General features: G+C 39.4%; 2 protein-coding genes across 5 annotated transcripts in view; both read left to right on the forward strand.

Moving 5' to 3' along the window:
* The window catches only part of itsn2b (intersectin 2b), a 32,212-nt gene extending 28,269 nt beyond the window's left edge, over positions 1-3,943 (forward strand). For 2 of the 3 annotated variants that reach the window (XM_058629795.1, XM_058629794.1), the window contains exons 35-40: positions 62-211; positions 344-462; positions 707-789; positions 877-960; positions 1,360-1,533; positions 1,625-3,942. In XM_058629795.1, the coding sequence (XP_058485778.1) occupies positions 62-211; positions 344-462; positions 707-789; positions 877-960; positions 1,360-1,533; positions 1,625-1,773 (759 nt within the window). In that variant the 3' untranslated portion in view covers positions 1,774-3,942. Of the gene's footprint in view, positions 1-61; positions 212-343; positions 463-706; positions 790-876; positions 961-1,359; positions 1,534-1,624 lie in introns of all 3 variants that reach the window. The other variant, XM_058629796.1, reaches the window with a different exon arrangement.
* A 1,871-nt stretch (positions 3,944-5,814) lies between these two features.
* eva1a (eva-1 homolog A (C. elegans)) lies at positions 5,815-17,328 on the forward strand. 2 transcript variants are annotated; one of them, XM_058629809.1, is made up of 6 exons: positions 5,815-5,901; positions 6,446-7,362; positions 8,480-9,062; positions 14,546-14,657; positions 14,881-15,240; positions 15,771-17,328. In XM_058629809.1, the coding sequence occupies exons 4-6, from the start codon at positions 14,585-14,587 to the stop codon at positions 15,881-15,883; spliced, it is 546 nt and encodes a 181-aa protein (XP_058485792.1). In that variant the 5' UTR covers positions 5,815-5,901; positions 6,446-7,362; positions 8,480-9,062; positions 14,546-14,584; the 3' UTR covers positions 15,884-17,328. The 2 variants fall into 2 exon arrangements, with proteins under 2 accessions (XP_058485792.1, XP_058485794.1); XM_058629811.1 differs by having other exon boundaries at positions 5,823-5,901; positions 7,119-7,362.
* The last annotated feature ends 896 nt before the right edge of the window (positions 17,329-18,224 follow it).

An 18,224-nucleotide genomic window follows, 5' to 3' on the forward strand; every position in this document is an offset into this window, starting at 1 on the left:
GTATTCTACCTGTGTTATTGTGCTATTGATAAAGTCATTACTTTGCCGTTTTTTCCCCTAGATGTACAAGGTAAAGAGTAACAAGGAATTGTGGGCTTTCCTCTTCAATGACTTCCTGCTCCTGACTTATGCAGCGAAACAGTTCACCTCTTCTGGGCCTGATAAACTGTTCAGCAAAAAGAACAACGTCCAACTCAAGATATACAAACCAGTAAGAGAGAGAGAGAGACACACACACACACACACACACACACCAGCTTTGCTTGATTTACACATTTATTAAAACTTGTTTGTTTGTTGCTGTAACTGTTTGTGTTTTCGTGACTTCTTGTTGTTCCCGTAGCCTGTGCTGTTGAATGAAGTCCTGGTGAAGCTGCCAGATCCTTCCAGTGACGAGCCCTCTTTCCATATCTCGCACATCGACAGAGTCTACATACTCAGGACTGAAAACATCAATGAACGGTAGCTGCAAATATGTCTGTCTGTCTGACTGTCTGTGTGTATGCACTGTATGTTCTTGTATTTGTTATCTCTTTGGGACCTTTACTGGCATTAACCCTGACCTTGTCAGACCCAGTAGTCCTGTCCTTATTTTGTGGTAAAGGTTAGGGGTAATGCTTTGTTTAGACTGTCCAAATGAATGGAATACAACACAGTTGTGTGTATGTACAGTATGTATGTGTGTTATAATTGTGTGTGATTTCAGTACGTCGTGGGTCCAGAAGATCAAGGTTGCATCAGAGGAATTTCTTGAGACTGAGAAGAAAAAAAGGGAAAGGGTTTATCAGGGTACGTTGTGACTCACAAAGTTGTACTCATGTCAGAAAATGAGGATATCTGTGTTTAATCTGTGTGTGTACGTGTGTGGGTTTGCAGGTCGATCAGTTAAGTCCAGTGGAATTGGGAGGCTCCTTGTCACCATCTTAGAAGCCACTGAGCTCAAGGCAGGAAAACCCAACGGTGAGCTTGAAAAAACTCATGTCACAGTTCAGTTGATTTTTAAAAAACACTTTTGGAATCCAGCCTTCGCTCTTGAATGTGTCGATTTCTCATGAGGCCGAAAATAAAACCACAATAAAAGCTCAGAGGCCATGCGGTCGAGCAGTGAATGAGTATAAGGATAAAAAGTGTTTTAGAAACAAATTATAGACCTGAGCTTAACGTAATCCTCCACATGAGGGTCGCGGGTCACTGGAGCTAATCCCAGCTGACACGGGCTCAAAAGCAGGGTAGACTCTGGACAGGTCGCCAGTCCATCACAGGGCCAACACACAGAGACCAACAACCATTCACTCTCACCCCCCGGAGTCCACTGCCTAAACGATACATTCATTCTCTTCTCTTCTTCTTCTCTTCCAGGTAAAAGTAACCCTTACTGTGAAGTGACCATGGGAGCTCAGATCTTCACGTCCAGGACACTCAACGACACGCTGAACCCTAAGTGGAACTTCAACTGCCAGTTTCACATCAAAGACATCTACCAGGACGTTCTCTCTATCGCCATCTTTGAAAGAGACCAGTTTTCACCCGATGGTCAGTGCTTTTTTTTTCTCCCTCTCTTCTTCCAACACTTTCAGTTCGTTCAACCTCATTTTAACCTCTTTTCTGCCTTTTCTTGTATCAGTCTTCCTTGGTCGGACAGAGGTTCCCGTGGCGACGATAAAAAAGGAGTTGGAGAACAAGGGGCCGGTGACTCGGCGTCTTCTGCTGCACGAGGTTCCCACAGGGGAAGTGTGGGTCCGTCTCGACCTACAGCACTTTGCCAGCAAATAGTCAACGGCGTCCATCCATCGTGTTTATACAAATGAGGCGAATCAACCAAATAAGAGAAGCTGCTTCTTTTTTTCTTTTTTTTTCCACAGACACAAACTCACACAGAGGCCTTAATACTTTAATATAAACCAGCACTAATAATGATACCTCTTCTTATCCCACCTGTGTTTTTTCATCCCAATTATGGCGTCAGACGGAAAGGGAAGCTCAGTCAGTTTGCACCTTTTACAGTAATTAGAGCATCTAAAGTCTGTGTCTGTCATACTTAATGTCCTTCAGAGGAAGCTAGGAATATTAACTAAGCAATAAAACTGTAAATATGAAGCTCCCTCTTCTTACGGACTCGCTGAAACAGGTCGCTCTGTGAAGCTTAAAGCAACTAGTGTTCTTCATGATGTGTAAATGTTGAAGATGCATATATTTTTAATGAGAATGTCGTGACCTAGTTGGTCCTAAGCTGTCTGGTCTCGGTAACATTAGGGGGCGTCAGTAACAGTAGAAGAAGATGCAGCAGTAAATGCGTTGGGCGTTGAGTAACGCTGGTCTGGATTCAGTTGACTACTGTTAGCTGTTAGATCTCAGGATGTTTTGCTCTGGGTTGAGTCACTGTAACGATACTTATTTTTGTCTGCTGTGTGTGTTTATTTAATGTTAATTCAGACATGTAAACATGCTTAACACACGTCCGAGATACGCAGGCAGTTTGGGTTTTATTAGAGTGAGAGTGTATGAGGTGCAGAGTCGGCGTGTCAGAAAACTGGTGCGTGGTTCACACAATGGTTTAGTGTGAATGGAGACGGCAGAAAAACACTACTCTATACTTAGTGTTGAATCATTTCCGTTGTTATTAATATTAATAAATCATCAGCTATTTTCTTGCTCAATTGTCCTTTTTGTCAGATGTCGGAAAGTTATGACGTCCTCAAATCTTTTTGTCCACAAACTATATTATCGAAACAGTTGGCGTTTTACTTTTATTGTCGCTAAATTAAATGCTGCATGTTTTCATATTCCTGCTCGTAGAAGAACAGAGTCACTAAAGTGGTTTAATGCTGACTCAGTATGAGTACCTCATACACCCCCACTTCACTAAAACCTGAACTATCCCGTCAATGCAAAGTCATCTTAAAACTAAAATCACATGTTTTCACTGGGATGATGATCACAATCACCTGCTTGTGAAGTGTGTCCTTGTTATTTTTTTTTTATTGGTTTTTCTTCAGCAAAAGCCAAATTTCTCTTCAGTGTGTGTGTGTGTGTGTGTGTGTGAGGTGAACAAATGACGGTGTGACAGCGTTGATGCTCCTCCAGACTCATCTGTATTTTATGAGGATGTCAGTATTTTGAGGCGGCGTCGATCAGCCAGTTTGTCAGCAATAATCAACAGTGTTTCCTCTCATATGTTTTTTACCAAGCTTGTTTTGATGTGTCATTCTCCTGCCATCGCCTCACTGACAGCAGCATGTCTATCGCCTCAAAGCATCTGCTCCATTTTTAAAAAATAACCCCACCCCATAATTAATCCTGGTATCATTAGGAACAGCTTTGCCGTATTTAGTTTTGGGTGTCTTCTCCTTAGTCTCTGTCCTTCTGTCCCTTCCATCCAGAAAGTTTTCTTACTCTGTGTGTGCGTCTACTGGTGTTCTGACAATTAACAAAACTTGTTGTATTTATTTCTTAATTTATGCGTGTGACTATCCAAAGGTGTGGAGCAGCTTGGTTTGCTGTATCCTCTTGGATAAGCGGTTGGTATCCACTGGTTTGTTTTGAGTGTGTGTGTGAGGGCAAATATTAAAAATGTACTTTAGTGAGTTTTACTGTAAGTCGACCAGGTCACTAGTCGTTTTGTTTCGTTAGGCCTGTGGTTTTGTGCTCTCGTGTTTTGTTCATTTGTCCGACTCGATCTTCGAATCTCTTTTAATCTTGTTAATTTACATGGGGTTTTTTCTTTCTTTTTTTTAAATCATTGAAAATGTGTCAAGAGACTGGACAACCTTCTTCGTCTTTGAAAGGTTGTTCAAGTCTTTGGTTTTACTTTTAATATTTTCTGCAGCCTTCTGCATGGACTGCTGCTGCTCTGCCTGGAGCCTGTAACCTGCTGTTTGTACTCACTTTGGCCTGTAGATGGTGCTCTCTGATTCAGGGTTTCTTAATTCATATTAAAGAAATAAAAATCAAATGAACTGTCAAATTATTGACTGATTAAAACAACAAAAAAATGTGTTATTTAACATTATACAAACTTGGAGTTTGTGAATTTGTCTGAATGCTTTACATTACAGTGCAATAATAGTTTGTTAATATGATATGTTATTATCATCTTATTGCTAAAGTAATCAAAAAGAGGGATGAATATCAACTATATTACTATGGTAATTTAATGTTAAGATATTGCATTCATGGCAACCTACAGTAGTTCTCATAGCAAAGCTATTACCTAGAAATAACATGGAATTTCTGTAAAAGTATCTCCTTATTACCTCACTGGTAACCATTTTTATAACCAAACTGGAAATTGCATTATAAATGTGTTATTATTGTAGCATTTCCTCTTATTATAAATATTAGCATACTATTACCATGTTGTTACTGTGCTATAAAGTTAAATGTTTAACTTAATGGAAAGTTACTTCAAGCCTTTGTACTTGATCAGCTCTACCAGAAGACGGCGTGTTAATGTGAAGTAATTATCAAGAAAAACTGCAATCATCGTCCTGTCCAGATTCTTACAAGGTTGGCATTTTTATCTGAAAGGAACCTTCATGTTCTTGGGGCCAAAAACATGCAGTGTGAGGCCTCCATGACCTTTGACCTAAATCTTAACAGTTGACTTGTCCAAAAAGCGTGTAATATGGGGATCAGGCAAATTGTACACTCTAAATCAGTGGTTCTCTATTATTATTTTGTGTATGCAGATGCCCCGTGTGTAAATGAATGTCCAGTTGTCCAAGGATTTGGTACATTTTTGCCGTCCAGTCGTGGAGTTCAGAGTGGAGTAGTCAGTGCGCACCAATGGTCTTCATTAGGTCGTTGTTCATCCTCCATTGACTCCATGTTATGTAACATCAGTGAGGGGCTCTGTGAGCACAGCGTCGCACACAGCTGCGCAAGCAAGTCAACAAAGTTAGCTACTGTAAAACATGCAGTACCGTGGAGAAGTCAATAATGAACTTATGAACTTGATTTAATACATTTAACTAAATCACTTTCTTGGTCATGTAGCAAAATATCTAGCACTTGGTTTTGAAAGATCATCATTAATCCAACCACGAACAGGGTGTTGTAACAGCAACAGAAGAAAGTGATGTCCAAAGACATAGTAAATGTTGGATTAATGATATATACATACTCTATGCACAGTGCTTAACAGATTTATTAGACCAACTGTCATAAAAATGAGGAAACATAAATATTTTAGAAATCTTTCAAAAACTTGTTAAAAGAAATGTTATTTATTTTGCAAACAACTTTTGGGAACTATTTGGGAAATAACTTTAATTTGACATTTTAATCAAGAAATAATAATGTGGTAGTAAAGCACATAATAATAATCCTATTTTAGCTTTAGAAACATAATTTTGGTGAGAGAGCTTCTGCATACTGGTGTATTAACCTTTACAGAAGCATAAATAAATGATTTTGAAAACGACCAATGTTGTTTAAATTTTGGCAGCTGTGGCATAAACCTTACAATGGGTGGTGGTATACTACCTTTGTGAAGCACTGCATATATGTGTAGTATAAGAAAGAAAGAACACATGGACACACACACAGAGAGAGGGACATGTGCATTGAGGCCTTCGGTTATTCTTGACTCAGTCATGAGAATGATTTGATTATCACCACGTGAACAGCTGACTTATGTAACACACAAACACACACACTAAGACATAACTGCCAAAAATAAATAAGGCTCTGAACTCTAATGCTAAAAGTGGCCTTTGGCAACAGAGAAATAGCAGGAAACATTTTGAGAAAAAAAAGATACAACACGTCACATCCGTATTCCATTGGCCCTTCTTATTAACGCTCTGCAATTGTCTCTTGTTCAGGAGTGAAAGCTTTGTCTTTGTCTTGTTGCGAAGACTCTGGTCAAGTGACTGAAGAGGAAGGACAAAGTGTGTGCAGGTCGGTGGCAGGTTCATGCTTTAAATTACTCTCTGTCAGTCATGAGATGCTAATTATGCTAAACTGTTCCAGGAAGTGTTTCATTTTTAAACTTTTCCTAGGGTACTCAAATGCAACAGATGTTGTTAGTTAGTTAGTAAGCTAGCTAGCTACGTTATTTAGTAAGTAAGCGTAGTAAGTAAGTAAGTTAGTTGCTAGCTAGCTATCAAAGTAAGTAAATTAGTCATTTTGTTAGTTGGTAAGTTAGTTGTAAGCTAGCTAAATTAGTTAGTCGCTAGCTAGAAAGTAAGTGAGAAAGTAAGTAGTTTAGTTAGCTAGCTAAATTAGTTGCTAGCTAGCAAGTAAGTAATTTAGTTAGTTAGTGAGCTAAGTTAGTTAGTAAGCTAGCGTGTGCCCATTACGCTCACTGGCGTTACTGCTTCGGTCCTTGGCAAACCTCCTGAGAGATGACCATGTGTGGCCGAGGTCTTTGATCTCGTCTTCCACAGCTCTCCGCCAGGCTGTCTTGCGTAATCCGCGCTTCTTTTTGTCCTCTGGCATCCAGCAGGATATGACCGATCCAACTCCACCGCACTTTCTTCTGGTAAAGATGGTCTCCAAGTCTTCCGTGTGACACTGTTGTAGGAGGTCACTGTTGGAGTTCTTCTTGGGGCCAGAAGATCCATCTGACACATGTAGTGTGGAATACAGACAGCTTGGCAGTGTCACACTTGGTTATGTGCCAGCATTCTGATCTCTAGAGACGGGTTGGCAGGTCATATAGTTTGAGCTTGGTGTGAAGGCTGGACTGAGTCGATCTCCAAACGTTGTTCATGGATCTCATGACATTACTGGCCTTGTTCAGTATGTTCTTGATGTCATTCTGTCTGACAATAAGGTCTGTGCCATTAGCTGTCCCCGGAGCAGACTCGCTGAAATCGAGGTTCATGACCTCAGTCTTCTTCTGGTTTACTTTGCAACAACAGAGAACTCGATGAAAGCACTCAGAGAAGAAGTATGATGTCCCTCTCTACTAAGGACATCAGTCCTCTACTGTGTATTCACATGGGTGATGTTGCATATTGGCCCCGTATAGTGTAGCTGACAATGGTCTCAAACAAACACTCTTGGACTGACACTCCAATTAAAACTCTAAATTATGCGAAGTTCTGGAACGCACTGAACCAAAGCAGTCGTGACAAAGAGAACTTCTCTGTCTAACCACTCTATTCCATTAGAAGCTGACCCAGTTTTATTTGGATGCCGTGCTGACCTGGAACTTCATGAATAATGAAGTGACACAGCGGCGGAGCAAACAGTGAACGGGTGAGCAGCAGGTCCAAAGTTTCCACGCAGCTCCCGTCCCTCGCTCCTTCAGAGACAACTGACAGCAATCCCTCACAGAGCACGCTCTACAAAGTTAAAACTGTTAATATTTTATCACGCTGAGAAGAAGGTGCAGAAACTGATGCATTATGGATGGTAAGTGGTGCGTATGTTATATATTCTCTGTGTAGAACAAGGTTTAGATATGTGCATTTTTTATTTATCATTAACAATGATGGTGTGATAAAAGTGGCCCGATGTCAGAGGTGACGATGTAAGTTCAGCATTACATTTAGCAAGGAAATGAGAGATAACTGGTGTATTTAGCGTGTATTTTATAACATCAAAGTTCCAGAATACTGTTACTCAAAGGCTTTATTCCTCCAGTTAACTATTTTAACTGTTCACATATTACACTGTGACAAGTAATCCTGCATTAATCATTTAAACTAACTCTAAACTAAATCAACTCATTACTGGCTCCTATAAGTATATTCAACGGTTACAACAGTATAGTCAAACATGCTATTTTAAGGTACTCCTGTAGTAATGTCAATTATATTAGTGATACAAATACTTGATGAATATTAGAGACACCTTCCACATGATGGAGACACAGAGTAGAAGGAGTGGTTGCCCTCATAGGGATGAGTAGGAATATTTTCCTTCAATAATTCTCTCTGCAGAAGCTTTTCTAGCAGGACTCATTAAAGACAATAACAACCATGAAGTGATTACTACTCTCATGTCTTCGCTGTTGCATGTGTGTGTGCCGTCCATCACTAAAAAATGAGGTTACAGATTGTGCAGACTAAAACACACAAGAGATCACACACAGCTCTGTTGAATAACAATTATAATGTCTATGATGTGTGTTTGTGAACTCTATGGAAACGTGTTGGTAGTAACTGAAAAGGAGGAGAAAAGTGTTATGCTGATGATATCACATCCCAAATTAAATGATTATTAATCAATGACTAAATTAATCGTCAACTATTTCGATCATCGATATATCGGGGTTGAGGTTTTTTTTCTCAATAATTAAAACTATATGAATATTGTCTAGTTTCTTTGCTCCAACTAACAAAGAAATCAAGTACAAGTACTCGATTAATCAAGAAAATAATCAACATATTAATTGATTATGAACATCATACTTAATTGCAGCACTAATTTTCCTTTTTTGAGTTTTTTGGGGGTTCATCATTTTGTTTGCTTTCTTGCCACTGTGTCCTTCCTTCCTTGTTTTCTCTCTGTGCGAACATGAACACAGGACTCAGAGAGAGGGAGAGAGAGACAGAGAGAGGGAGAGAGAGACAGAAGGGGGATGATTCACTTTCTTGTCAGGGTCTCTTTCGTCAGCAGCTGACCTCTGGAAAATAACCTGGAAATCTAAAATGGATGATCTTGAAACCCTTTGGAAAATAGGCAGACATCAACATCTCTCTTTCTCCTCCACCTCCTCCTCTTCCTGCTGCTGCTGCTCCTGCTGCTGCTGCTGCCTTAAATAAAAGAAGAAAAAGAAAGAGAATGACTAAAGAAAATGTTGCTTCATATCTGTGTGAGAAAGTAAAGAGGCGACAGAGACTCGTTCACTCTGACTTATCCAGCAACTGTGGGAGAACACAGGAGATTTATACATATAATTATACCGAAGAGAGGAGAGGAGAGGAGAAGAGAGGAGAGGAGAGGAGAGGGCAGCTAGTTGTAGCTTTTTGACTTTTAACTGAGAGTGGCGAAAAGGACAGGAGGGAGTAAAGAGAGAGGAAGAAGAAGAGTTGGGGGAGGAGAGAAGGAGGACGATGAAGATGAGGAGCAGATTGACTCCAGATGGACTCTCGATTCATTAATGAAATGTGAGTACAAATGTGTATTATACATCTGCTGCTGCTGTTGTTGTTATTTCAGTGTGTTGCAGGAGTCTACACTCTTTCCCTGTGTCCATTCTCTCTCTTCTATTATTTTGTCTCATTCATAGTTTTTGCTCACATTTCTCAAATCATCTGTAATATTTGCAAAAGAGTGAGTCACTTAATCTTCTCATGTGACACTAACAATATTATAGTGGGAGATTGATATCACGAGAGTGGACAGGATATACATTTACAGTTGAAAGTCATCCGATCGTCTGTCAACAAAAGTAGTATTTGGTATTAAGACTGTCAAAATAAATCACATACAGTGTAATATAATGTGGCGCAGTGAGAGTATCACGGTATCACGGCACAGAGCACATTGTTCTCTCTTCAACATGTTGATTACAGTAGAATTAACAAAAATCAGATGTTGTACAGTTTGAATGTGCAATGACAATAATTTGTCAATAAGTGTGGGCATATACAATGAGAGGTCATAGAAAATTAATTGCAATGGTTTTTAATTTTCACTTTTGTAATTACGTTTCAAACAATCATAAAATGTTTATGATTAATCTTAAAAAGTAGCTTTTTGCCAGTGTTATTGTAGACGGATTTTTATCTATGGAGCGCTTATTTTTGGATTGATTCAAAGTTCCAATGTTAGTGTATCTGTTTGTATATGAAATAAATAAAATACTCTTAATACTTGAAATTGGACTGTGGTATTCTAAGGTTTGACACAATGCAATGGCAAGATTTCTTGACTTTGACAAAACCTTTATTGAACCACTAATGAATTGTGTTTCTAGTACAGTGCCCTTATTTTAAATAGAATAGAATAGACTTTATTGTCATTGCACATTATGGTACAACAAAAGTTCGGGTGCACCACACAACAACAGTGCACTGTGGGCTCATGACGAAAAGTAAAGGTGAAACACAACATTAAAATAATGTACAAACTGAATATCAAGTGATTGATTGGCTGATGTGGATTCATTGTTAAAAAAAGGGCATGTATCTGCACAGTTAATCGGGCCATCAGGAGAAATGTTCAAAAGAAACTGAGACAACCTGCAAAACAAAAATCTGCCCTCATATGTTCTTTTTCTCCACTTTGTCTTTGCAGAAGAAAAAAGGCCAGTGTCACACAGCATTAACTTTTAGGGATGGGACAATACCACTATTTTGTGTCCACTATTGATACAGATATCAAAAACTTGAGTATCTACCAATACCAATATTATTTATAATGTACTATATTAAGTGGAGAGTATCTTGTGTGCGTGAGTGAGTGTGTCTTCTTATTCACAGCACAGATAAAGACAAAGAGCCGTTGTGTGATACAATACTTAGGCAAGACTAGACGAGCACAGAGACACGAGAGAAGATCAGTTAGAAGCATCCTTACTTGACATGTTGCCTCTAAGACATTTGTGCCACATTCATTCAAAACATCACACACTAAAATCTGCTCCAGTGAAAACTGATCCACTCTGTCACTCAGGAAGTTTAAAGCAGTAGATAGATAGATAGATAAATAGATAGATAGATAGATAGATAGATAGATAGATAGATGAACAGACCGACAGACAGTCAGACAGACAGATTTCCCAAATCTGAAAGAAAAAGGAAGTAAGTAGGAGAGCTGGAGGAAGAAGGTCAGTCGTGTCCTACAGCGTTTACACATGACATCACAGAGTGACCCTGACAGCCAGTGAATTTACAAGTGCTTGGAGGTTGTGTTATGTTTGGGTATTTTGTTGTCTTGTTCTGCCCTCATGCTCTTGCTGTGTTGTTAAATTGCTTTTGACAGTTTTGCTAATAATTACAGGCCCTCTGTGTGGTTTCAATGCTAATTATCGCATCAGCATGTATTTTGGGAGGCACTGGCTTTCTGAAATGTGACAGACTGTGTGCAGACTTGTATTTTGGTCTGTTTTTACTGTCAGGTCAACAGTTTTTATTCTGCCGAAAGCCTCGTCAGAAAATGTTATGTGAGACCATCATTAATTTTTTGTTGTCTGTTCCAAATTCAAACTTCAGCTCTGTCTGTGTGGATTCAACATGAGAGTAAAATTGCAGAGTTGTCTGTCGTTCCCATCATTGTCATCACAAAATCTCATTGAGAGAATTTCTTCAAATTTAGTACAAACGTTCACTTAGACTCAAAAATGAATTAAGTTGAATTTGGTGGTCACAGGTCAATGTCATTGAGATCTCAAGATATGTTTTTTAAATGCTCAGTATGTTCACTTGACAAATTAACTAAAGGAAATTGAAGCAGTTGAGGAAACAGGAGCGTAGTGGTAGAGTGTAGAGTGATCGAGGTCCTGGATGCAACTGAAGAGGCCAAACTGATCTTCTTCCTTCTACCCAGCATCCTAATGCAGTGGGACAAAACAGAGAAAAACATCATTCAAATCATGTGAAGAAACCTCTGTACCCTAAACCATATCCTCTCATACACTAAAGCCAGCCAAGCACCAGGACTTAACCTTACTCTCCACTGGAGTCAGCTCTCCTAATTTTCCACCATTACTGATAAGGTGGGACTTATGCCAAAAGAATAGAAGCAAGCCACTGAAGAGTCAGTTTTGGTCGCACTTGGGCAAGGTGTCCACGTTCAAAGGCTGAAACACTGAAATCTGCTGGAGATACAGAAAGGCTCCATCAAATCCACCAAAGAATCCATCATGAAGAGATTTGTTTTGCCTCCAGTAACTCCTGTAGTTTCTGCTTGTAGCACAGCTTCTCTGATGTTTACTACACTGAACCTGCTTTGGTCAGCAGAGACACACAAACACTGTGTGGTAATTATACTTCAAAGATGGTGTTTCATGGCTAGAAACACCAGCCGCGGTTGCTGGTCATTAAGTGTGGTGTGTCTTCATGAAGTGTTTCCAGTCATTAAGACAAGGTTTAATGAAGCCTCAGTGTTACAAGTTGTCCCCTGGGAAATCATAACAGTTCGGCAAAAACCCCTTTGACCAGTCTCCACTCCACTGTGTAGATAGATAGATAGCAAGGAAGGAAGGTTGGTAGGTAGGTATGTAGGTGGCTAGGTCGGTCAGTCGATAGGAAGGAAGGTTGGTCAGAAGGTCGGTCGGTAGGTAGGTAGGTAGGTAAGTAGGTAGGTAGGTAGGTAGGTAAGAAGTAGGTAGGTAGGTAGGTAGGTAGGTGGGTAGGTAGGTAGGTAGGTAGGTAGGTAGGTAGGTAGGTAGATAGGTGGGTAGGTAGGTAGGTAGGTAGGTCAGTTATCCCAATTTACGCAAGTAACACTAAAAATAATTTCCGCCACAGATTTTAATTTGTAATTTGTAATATCAACACTTACTGTCTAACTACGGACAGTCATGGTTGTTAATCCTGCTGGATGTGATGATGTAGACAGTTTTATTACAACTCAGCCAGTTGTGAATGACAACGTGATGTTTTACGTTTTATAACAACAACATTTACTGTAAGTTAATTTGTATTTTTTTAATTCATCAGTCAGTTCAAGTGAAAACTCCTGACTTGCTTATTGTGTTGTTAATCTGTGCCTCCAAATGTAATTTGTGTTAAATACCCAAAGCAGCATGGAAACCATTCAGATAAGCTTTCAGGAGGCAACAGATGACTTGAGTGTCTCTGGCGGTTCAGTGTGTGTTATTGTTTGTTACTGTCGTCAAGAAGCTGCTGTAACAGCATGCACATTTGTTTAGTAGTGTCATAAGAAAAACCCCTGCAGAAAACACATGATAAATACCAGGTACAGTAAATACTGTTCTTTTAATTGTTTTGGATACAGCAGAGTTCCTTTGTGCCATAAACCAATTTGTCTGCAAAAACTGCATCCCAGTAGCAAAGATAATAACAAGGTTAAAAACACAGGAGCAATATAAATGTGGATGGTGTTATGTTTTTAATCACCGTTAATCACAGTGTAATCCGTTCTGACATCATAATGACAAGTTTAAACCAAAAAGTGTCTTTAAAATGAAGCATGCTTAAGCTGATGTAATGCAGTTTTCAGACATATAACACGTGCATGTTGATTTAAAAGAACTTCAGTGTTCAAGAAACAACACTTCGTCCTTGAATCTCAGTGAACATTTGTTCTCGATTAATTGAGAAAATAATCGACAGATTAATCAATTATGAACAGAATTGTTAGTTGCAGCCCTAATCCATACAGAGCATCCCTCATTCACAAGGACTTGCAATGAACTGTGTGCAACAAAATCAGTTTTGACTAGATTTTATGAAATTCACCCACAGCATTCTTGATAGACAGACAGACACACAGACAGACAATGTGAAAATATTAAGCTTCCATCCTCTGGCTGTTGGGTCTCGTGAGATCAAGAGACATAAATACTAATCAGATCTTCCTTTAATTGCCCCAGGAGCCTTTGTTTGAGCAGATCAGATCTCTTTTTCCTTTGGATCTCCTCCAGGATTTTATCTGCGTGAGTGTAATTATCCTGACATGTTCTCTCTCCCTCTGGCATCTCAGTCTGACGGTCTGGCCTCTACATAACTGTGCATTTATGAATCAAAACAATAAAACAACCAACACGAACACACACTGAGGGTATAATTCTCACTCCTTTTGAGGGGAATTCCAGGGCCTGAGCGTCTAGACGATGCGATTTAGAAATATTTGTCTCTGTGCTTCATTTAAAGTGCCACTAAAGGCAATAAACACTTTTTTATATACTATATGTCACTGACTGATACTGTCAGAGCAATAACACTGTGTATGTTCTTGTATTTGTGAGGGTGAGGACATTATGTCTGGTCCTCACATGTTTAAAGGGCTTTTTGGGCTAGGGTTAGGGTTAGAATTGGTTTTAGGTTAGTGTTAGGGTTAGGGTTAGGTACTTAACGTAACCTGGTCCTAATAAGGCCGAACCTCAATTCTGAGGAACTGGTTAAGTTTAGCTGTAAGATTTAAATTGTGCTCAGATTAAGGTTAGAGTTAGGGTTAGATGTGTGTGTACACATGTGTTTTCTTTTCTTTCTGCTTTAGGACCTTTTCTGGTACAAACACTGCCTTTTCCAGGACCAGTAGTCCCCATTGGAGCAGAACCTGGTCCCAGTTATGCAGAACCTAATTTCTGAGGCTCTTAATTAGAGGCAAGATGTAGATTGTGATTAAATAAAGGTTAAAGTTAGGGATCAGGCTTTGTTCAGGTGGTCCAAATGAATGGAAGCCAATGAAGTCTCCTAGTAGCTGTGCTTGTTAGTTGGCAATGGCCATTTGTTGCCACCTAGTGATAGCTTTTCCCCCTGCACTCGATACTTCATTCATGTACTCTAAATGTAAAAATGTATTTGAAAGTGTTTACTCACATACTCAAATGTGAAATTATACAGATTTTAACTATCAAATCATTATCTGTGTGTCATATTTCTGCTTTTTTTCTTTCTTTCTTTCTTTCTTTCTTTCTTTCTTTCTTTCTTTCTTTCTTTCTTTCTTTCTTCCATATAAGATGCACAAGTCTCAGTAATTCACAACAGGAAGCCCAAATATGGACGCGAAGGTGGTCTCCCAGGAAATGGCATTACTTAGCAACATACTGGCAGCTTACAGCTTTGTTGCAGGTAGGTCCAGTCTGAATTAACGTCATGTGCTGTGTGTGTGTGTGTGTGTTTGACTGGACAATAAAACACCTCTGCTGTTTATTAAGACATAAAAGGACACGTGCATGTAACACGAAACTATTCTGTAGTTTCTCTTTTTCCTGAAACTGCATGCAATACTACTTTAACTGATCGTCCTCTGTGTCTCTCTTTCTCCCTCTCTCTCTCTCTCTCTCTCTCTTAGACCAACCCGAGCTGACAGCACTGGTGTTTCTGGGAGGTGTGAGTGTTGGCCTCCTGGTCACGCTCTGTGCCATTGTCTTCCAGATACACTGTCGAGCAGACTGCAACTACGGAAACAGTCACAACCCTCGTCACCGTCACAGGCACAGGCCTCATCGGCATCACCATCATCACAGCTGTCCCCACCATCGGCCTGAGGACAATCGTCCAGACAGCACTGCTGTCGTGGTGTCGGATGGAACGAGGCCTGCCGGCGACAATGAGTCACAGGACTGGGATGACACTGCTGACCTGTCATCACAGCGACGCAGACGCTTCGAGAGGGCTCTGCTTCACGCCACCACGTTCACATCAGCTGAGGGTACACACACACACACACACACAATGACACATACAAAGGTCATGGTTCATTTAAAGCTTGAGTCTGGAGTTTGCGCCTGAAACACTTTTTATCTTTATATTGTCTACCTTTTTACATGTTTTATATCAGTATGAGGGGTGGAAATGACAGGCCAGGGTAATTTATAATAATATAATATACAATACATGGTCCAAAAATAACAATAGTATCATAATACAGCAATTCTGTTATAACATATCTTTATATCGTATTTCAAGATGATCATATAACAAAGTACATCACAATATCTGTCAGATTAAAGAAAACAAAATGTGACTAAAAAGGTATATGGAAGATTTACTTTCTTCACCACTGTCTGTCATAATCCCTCAATATTTTGTACCACCATGAGCGCAAATGTCATAGTTTTTCATTGTTTAAAATAGAAAATCCTGCCAGCAACGAAGTGAATTTATATGAATATGTGAATGGACAGTGTGGACATACTTTAACTGCTCTCTGTCTGTCTGTCTGTCTGTCTGTCTGATCAGATTTAGACCACGCCCAGCGGCTTGAAGAGCGGGAGAGGATTCTCAGAGAGATCTGGATGAACGGGCAGCCAGACATCAATACTGTCACTCAGAGCCTCAACAGATATTACTGACACAGATTCAGGGAGGCGGGTTGTCAAAGACACATGAAGATGAATTAAAGATGAAATAACAGTCAAATAAAATGGATAAATAATGAAATTTAACCGTTGGTCTACACTGCACTGTGACTGAAGATGACCCGGTCTGGAACTGTTCTATCTACAGTGTAAACAACAAGGAAAAGACATGAGCTGTGATGGTTCAATCCTCCAGTTCGGGATGACACTGATGACACTGTGGAATAATCCATTGGTGACCTTCAGAGGACGGATTTTCATTTCTAATGTTGTAGAAAGAACCACAAAGACATAAAAGTTATTTGCAACAACAGCTCTAACATTATTGTTGGTTAAAAAAAACAACTGTACAAGGGATTTTATATTTTTATTCACTGTGTCTGAATTCAAATGTTGATGACGTTTGCACTTTTCTCAAACTTTAAAAAAAATGCTACAATCCACCTTAAATACTCCTCGAAAGATTTACTTTCATATCTATAATTATTAAAATACTAATTTCACTTACCCAAAAATAGAAATAGAGAAAGTGGGGTATAAATATATCCCTGTGGTACATATGTACAATTGTCTGAAAAAAACCTTACATTTTAACCTAAAGGTGAATCTAGCATTTTTAAACCTTTTATAATGGTACATATTTGAATAAAGCTGGTTGAAATACAAACATCTCAAACCTCTGGACAATGTTTTCAGAACGTTCTCCTTTAGTTGTTCCCTCAACGTTTAGGAAACATTAGGCCAGACGCCTAATGACACAGAGGAAATGTTCTCTAAACGTTCGTTTTTGGTTTGTGTCCAACTAACCTTAGGAGAACCATGGGCTAACGTTCTTTTAATGTTCTTGTGTCAGTAGGGTTAGCACTTGTGTCTCACAACAATTTTAAGCTCTGGTTCAAGTGTGGCCTTCCTGTGTGGAGTCCGCATGTTCTCCCTGTGTGTATGTGGATTTTCTCCCACATCCTCCCACAGTGATGTGCAGAGTTTATAGTGAACTTATGTTTAAATGTGAGTGTGAAAGGTTGTTTGTCTGTATGTTGGCGCTGTTATCGACACGGAGACATGTCCAGGTTTTACCAGACTGGCTCCAGCTCCAGCTCGAGTGGCGTCAGGAGCCAATAACTACAGTAGTAACCACTTTATAAGATTAAATAGAAGGGAAGACTAACACTATTTGGAAGGGACATATGCAAACTGGTGCTTTTATTGCTGCAACTTTTCTTCACTAAATAAAAGAGATGATTGAGATATGGCGGCTGGGAGTAAGGATAACTAGTCCGAAGCTTCTGCTGTACTTGGGTTCTTTCTGTAGGCTGGAATCAGGAGCTTATTATAGCTGAAATGCTGTTGCACATTTTGGACATCAGGTCATCTGAGATGACAGTGCTGCCTTACTTTGTTTGGCTTCTGTGGTAAATGAATAAATCTTTATTCCTGTGTTTTACTCTTGAGTTCCTTACTAAAATAGGTAGATATTGGGCTACGGAAAAGGCCGTAATTCTGGTCTATTCTGGTCTATGGTGGAGAGGAAAATGGTAAAACCCGGTACTGTGTGTTTATAAAATGTATTCACCACAAAACTGAACCTGTTAATATAATGAGGATTAACAGCAATCATGCCAGTAACCCACGGTAGATGTGACCTTTCTGACAGAAACAGTCCTGATTGGATGTTGTCCCAGACCTTGATTAGTTGCTATAGTAACAGGGGAATCAGTTATTAAGCATCTCATAATGACTTTGGGATTGGGTATTAGCACAGTGATGCAAAACATTTTCACTCTAAGACCACTCCAACTAGAATGTTCTGTATGAACTGTAACGCACAGCAGTCAGAGTCAGACTGCCCCCTGGTGTCCAAACAAGGCTTCATCATATTATTTTATCCATCACAGTGTTTACACACAGCTCAAAATGGTGATGAGTGAGGGCAGGAGAGATGGAGGTGAACAACAACAACAACAACAACAACAGTAACAGTACTAACAGCAATGGAAGAACAACATAAATATCAAAGGTAATTAACACTGACAACAACAGCAGTAACAGCAATAACAACATGAGCAGCAAAAATAGGGATGGGACATACTGATACTGATATCACTAACTTGAGTATCTGATACATATATTATTCTGATACACTCATTTTAGACCATTTATGAAACTGTGAAGCTGTTAACAACACATTTGTGCTGAGTCATTATTCTCCAACTGTGTAACAGATATTGTTCTCCCAAAAAGAAGAAACAAACAGCCCAAACATGACTCAGCTCAAAATGCTTTTGATGAATTTTTTTATTGACATTTTTACAGTCTGTGCATGGTGAAACATGAG

Source organism: Solea solea, chromosome 5 (genome assembly GCF_958295425.1).
Source record: "Solea solea chromosome 5, fSolSol10.1, whole genome shotgun sequence".
Lineage (NCBI taxonomy): Eukaryota > Metazoa > Chordata > Actinopteri > Pleuronectiformes > Soleidae > Solea > Solea solea.

What these genes read in the sequence shown, in the direction of transcription:
- eva1a (XM_058629809.1), top strand. Translation starts at nt 14,585, where the DNA reads ATGGACGCGAAGGTGGTCTCCCAGGAAATGGCATTACTTAGCAACATA. An exon ending in AGCTTACAGCTTTGTTGCAG is followed by an intron (nt 14,658 to 14,880) that starts GTAGGTCCAGTC and finishes TCTCTCTCTTAG; the next exon opens with ACCAACCCGAGCTGACAGCA. An exon ending in CACGTTCACATCAGCTGAGG is followed by an intron (nt 15,241 to 15,770) that starts GTACACACACAC and finishes CTGTCTGATCAG; the next exon opens with ATTTAGACCACGCCCAGCGG.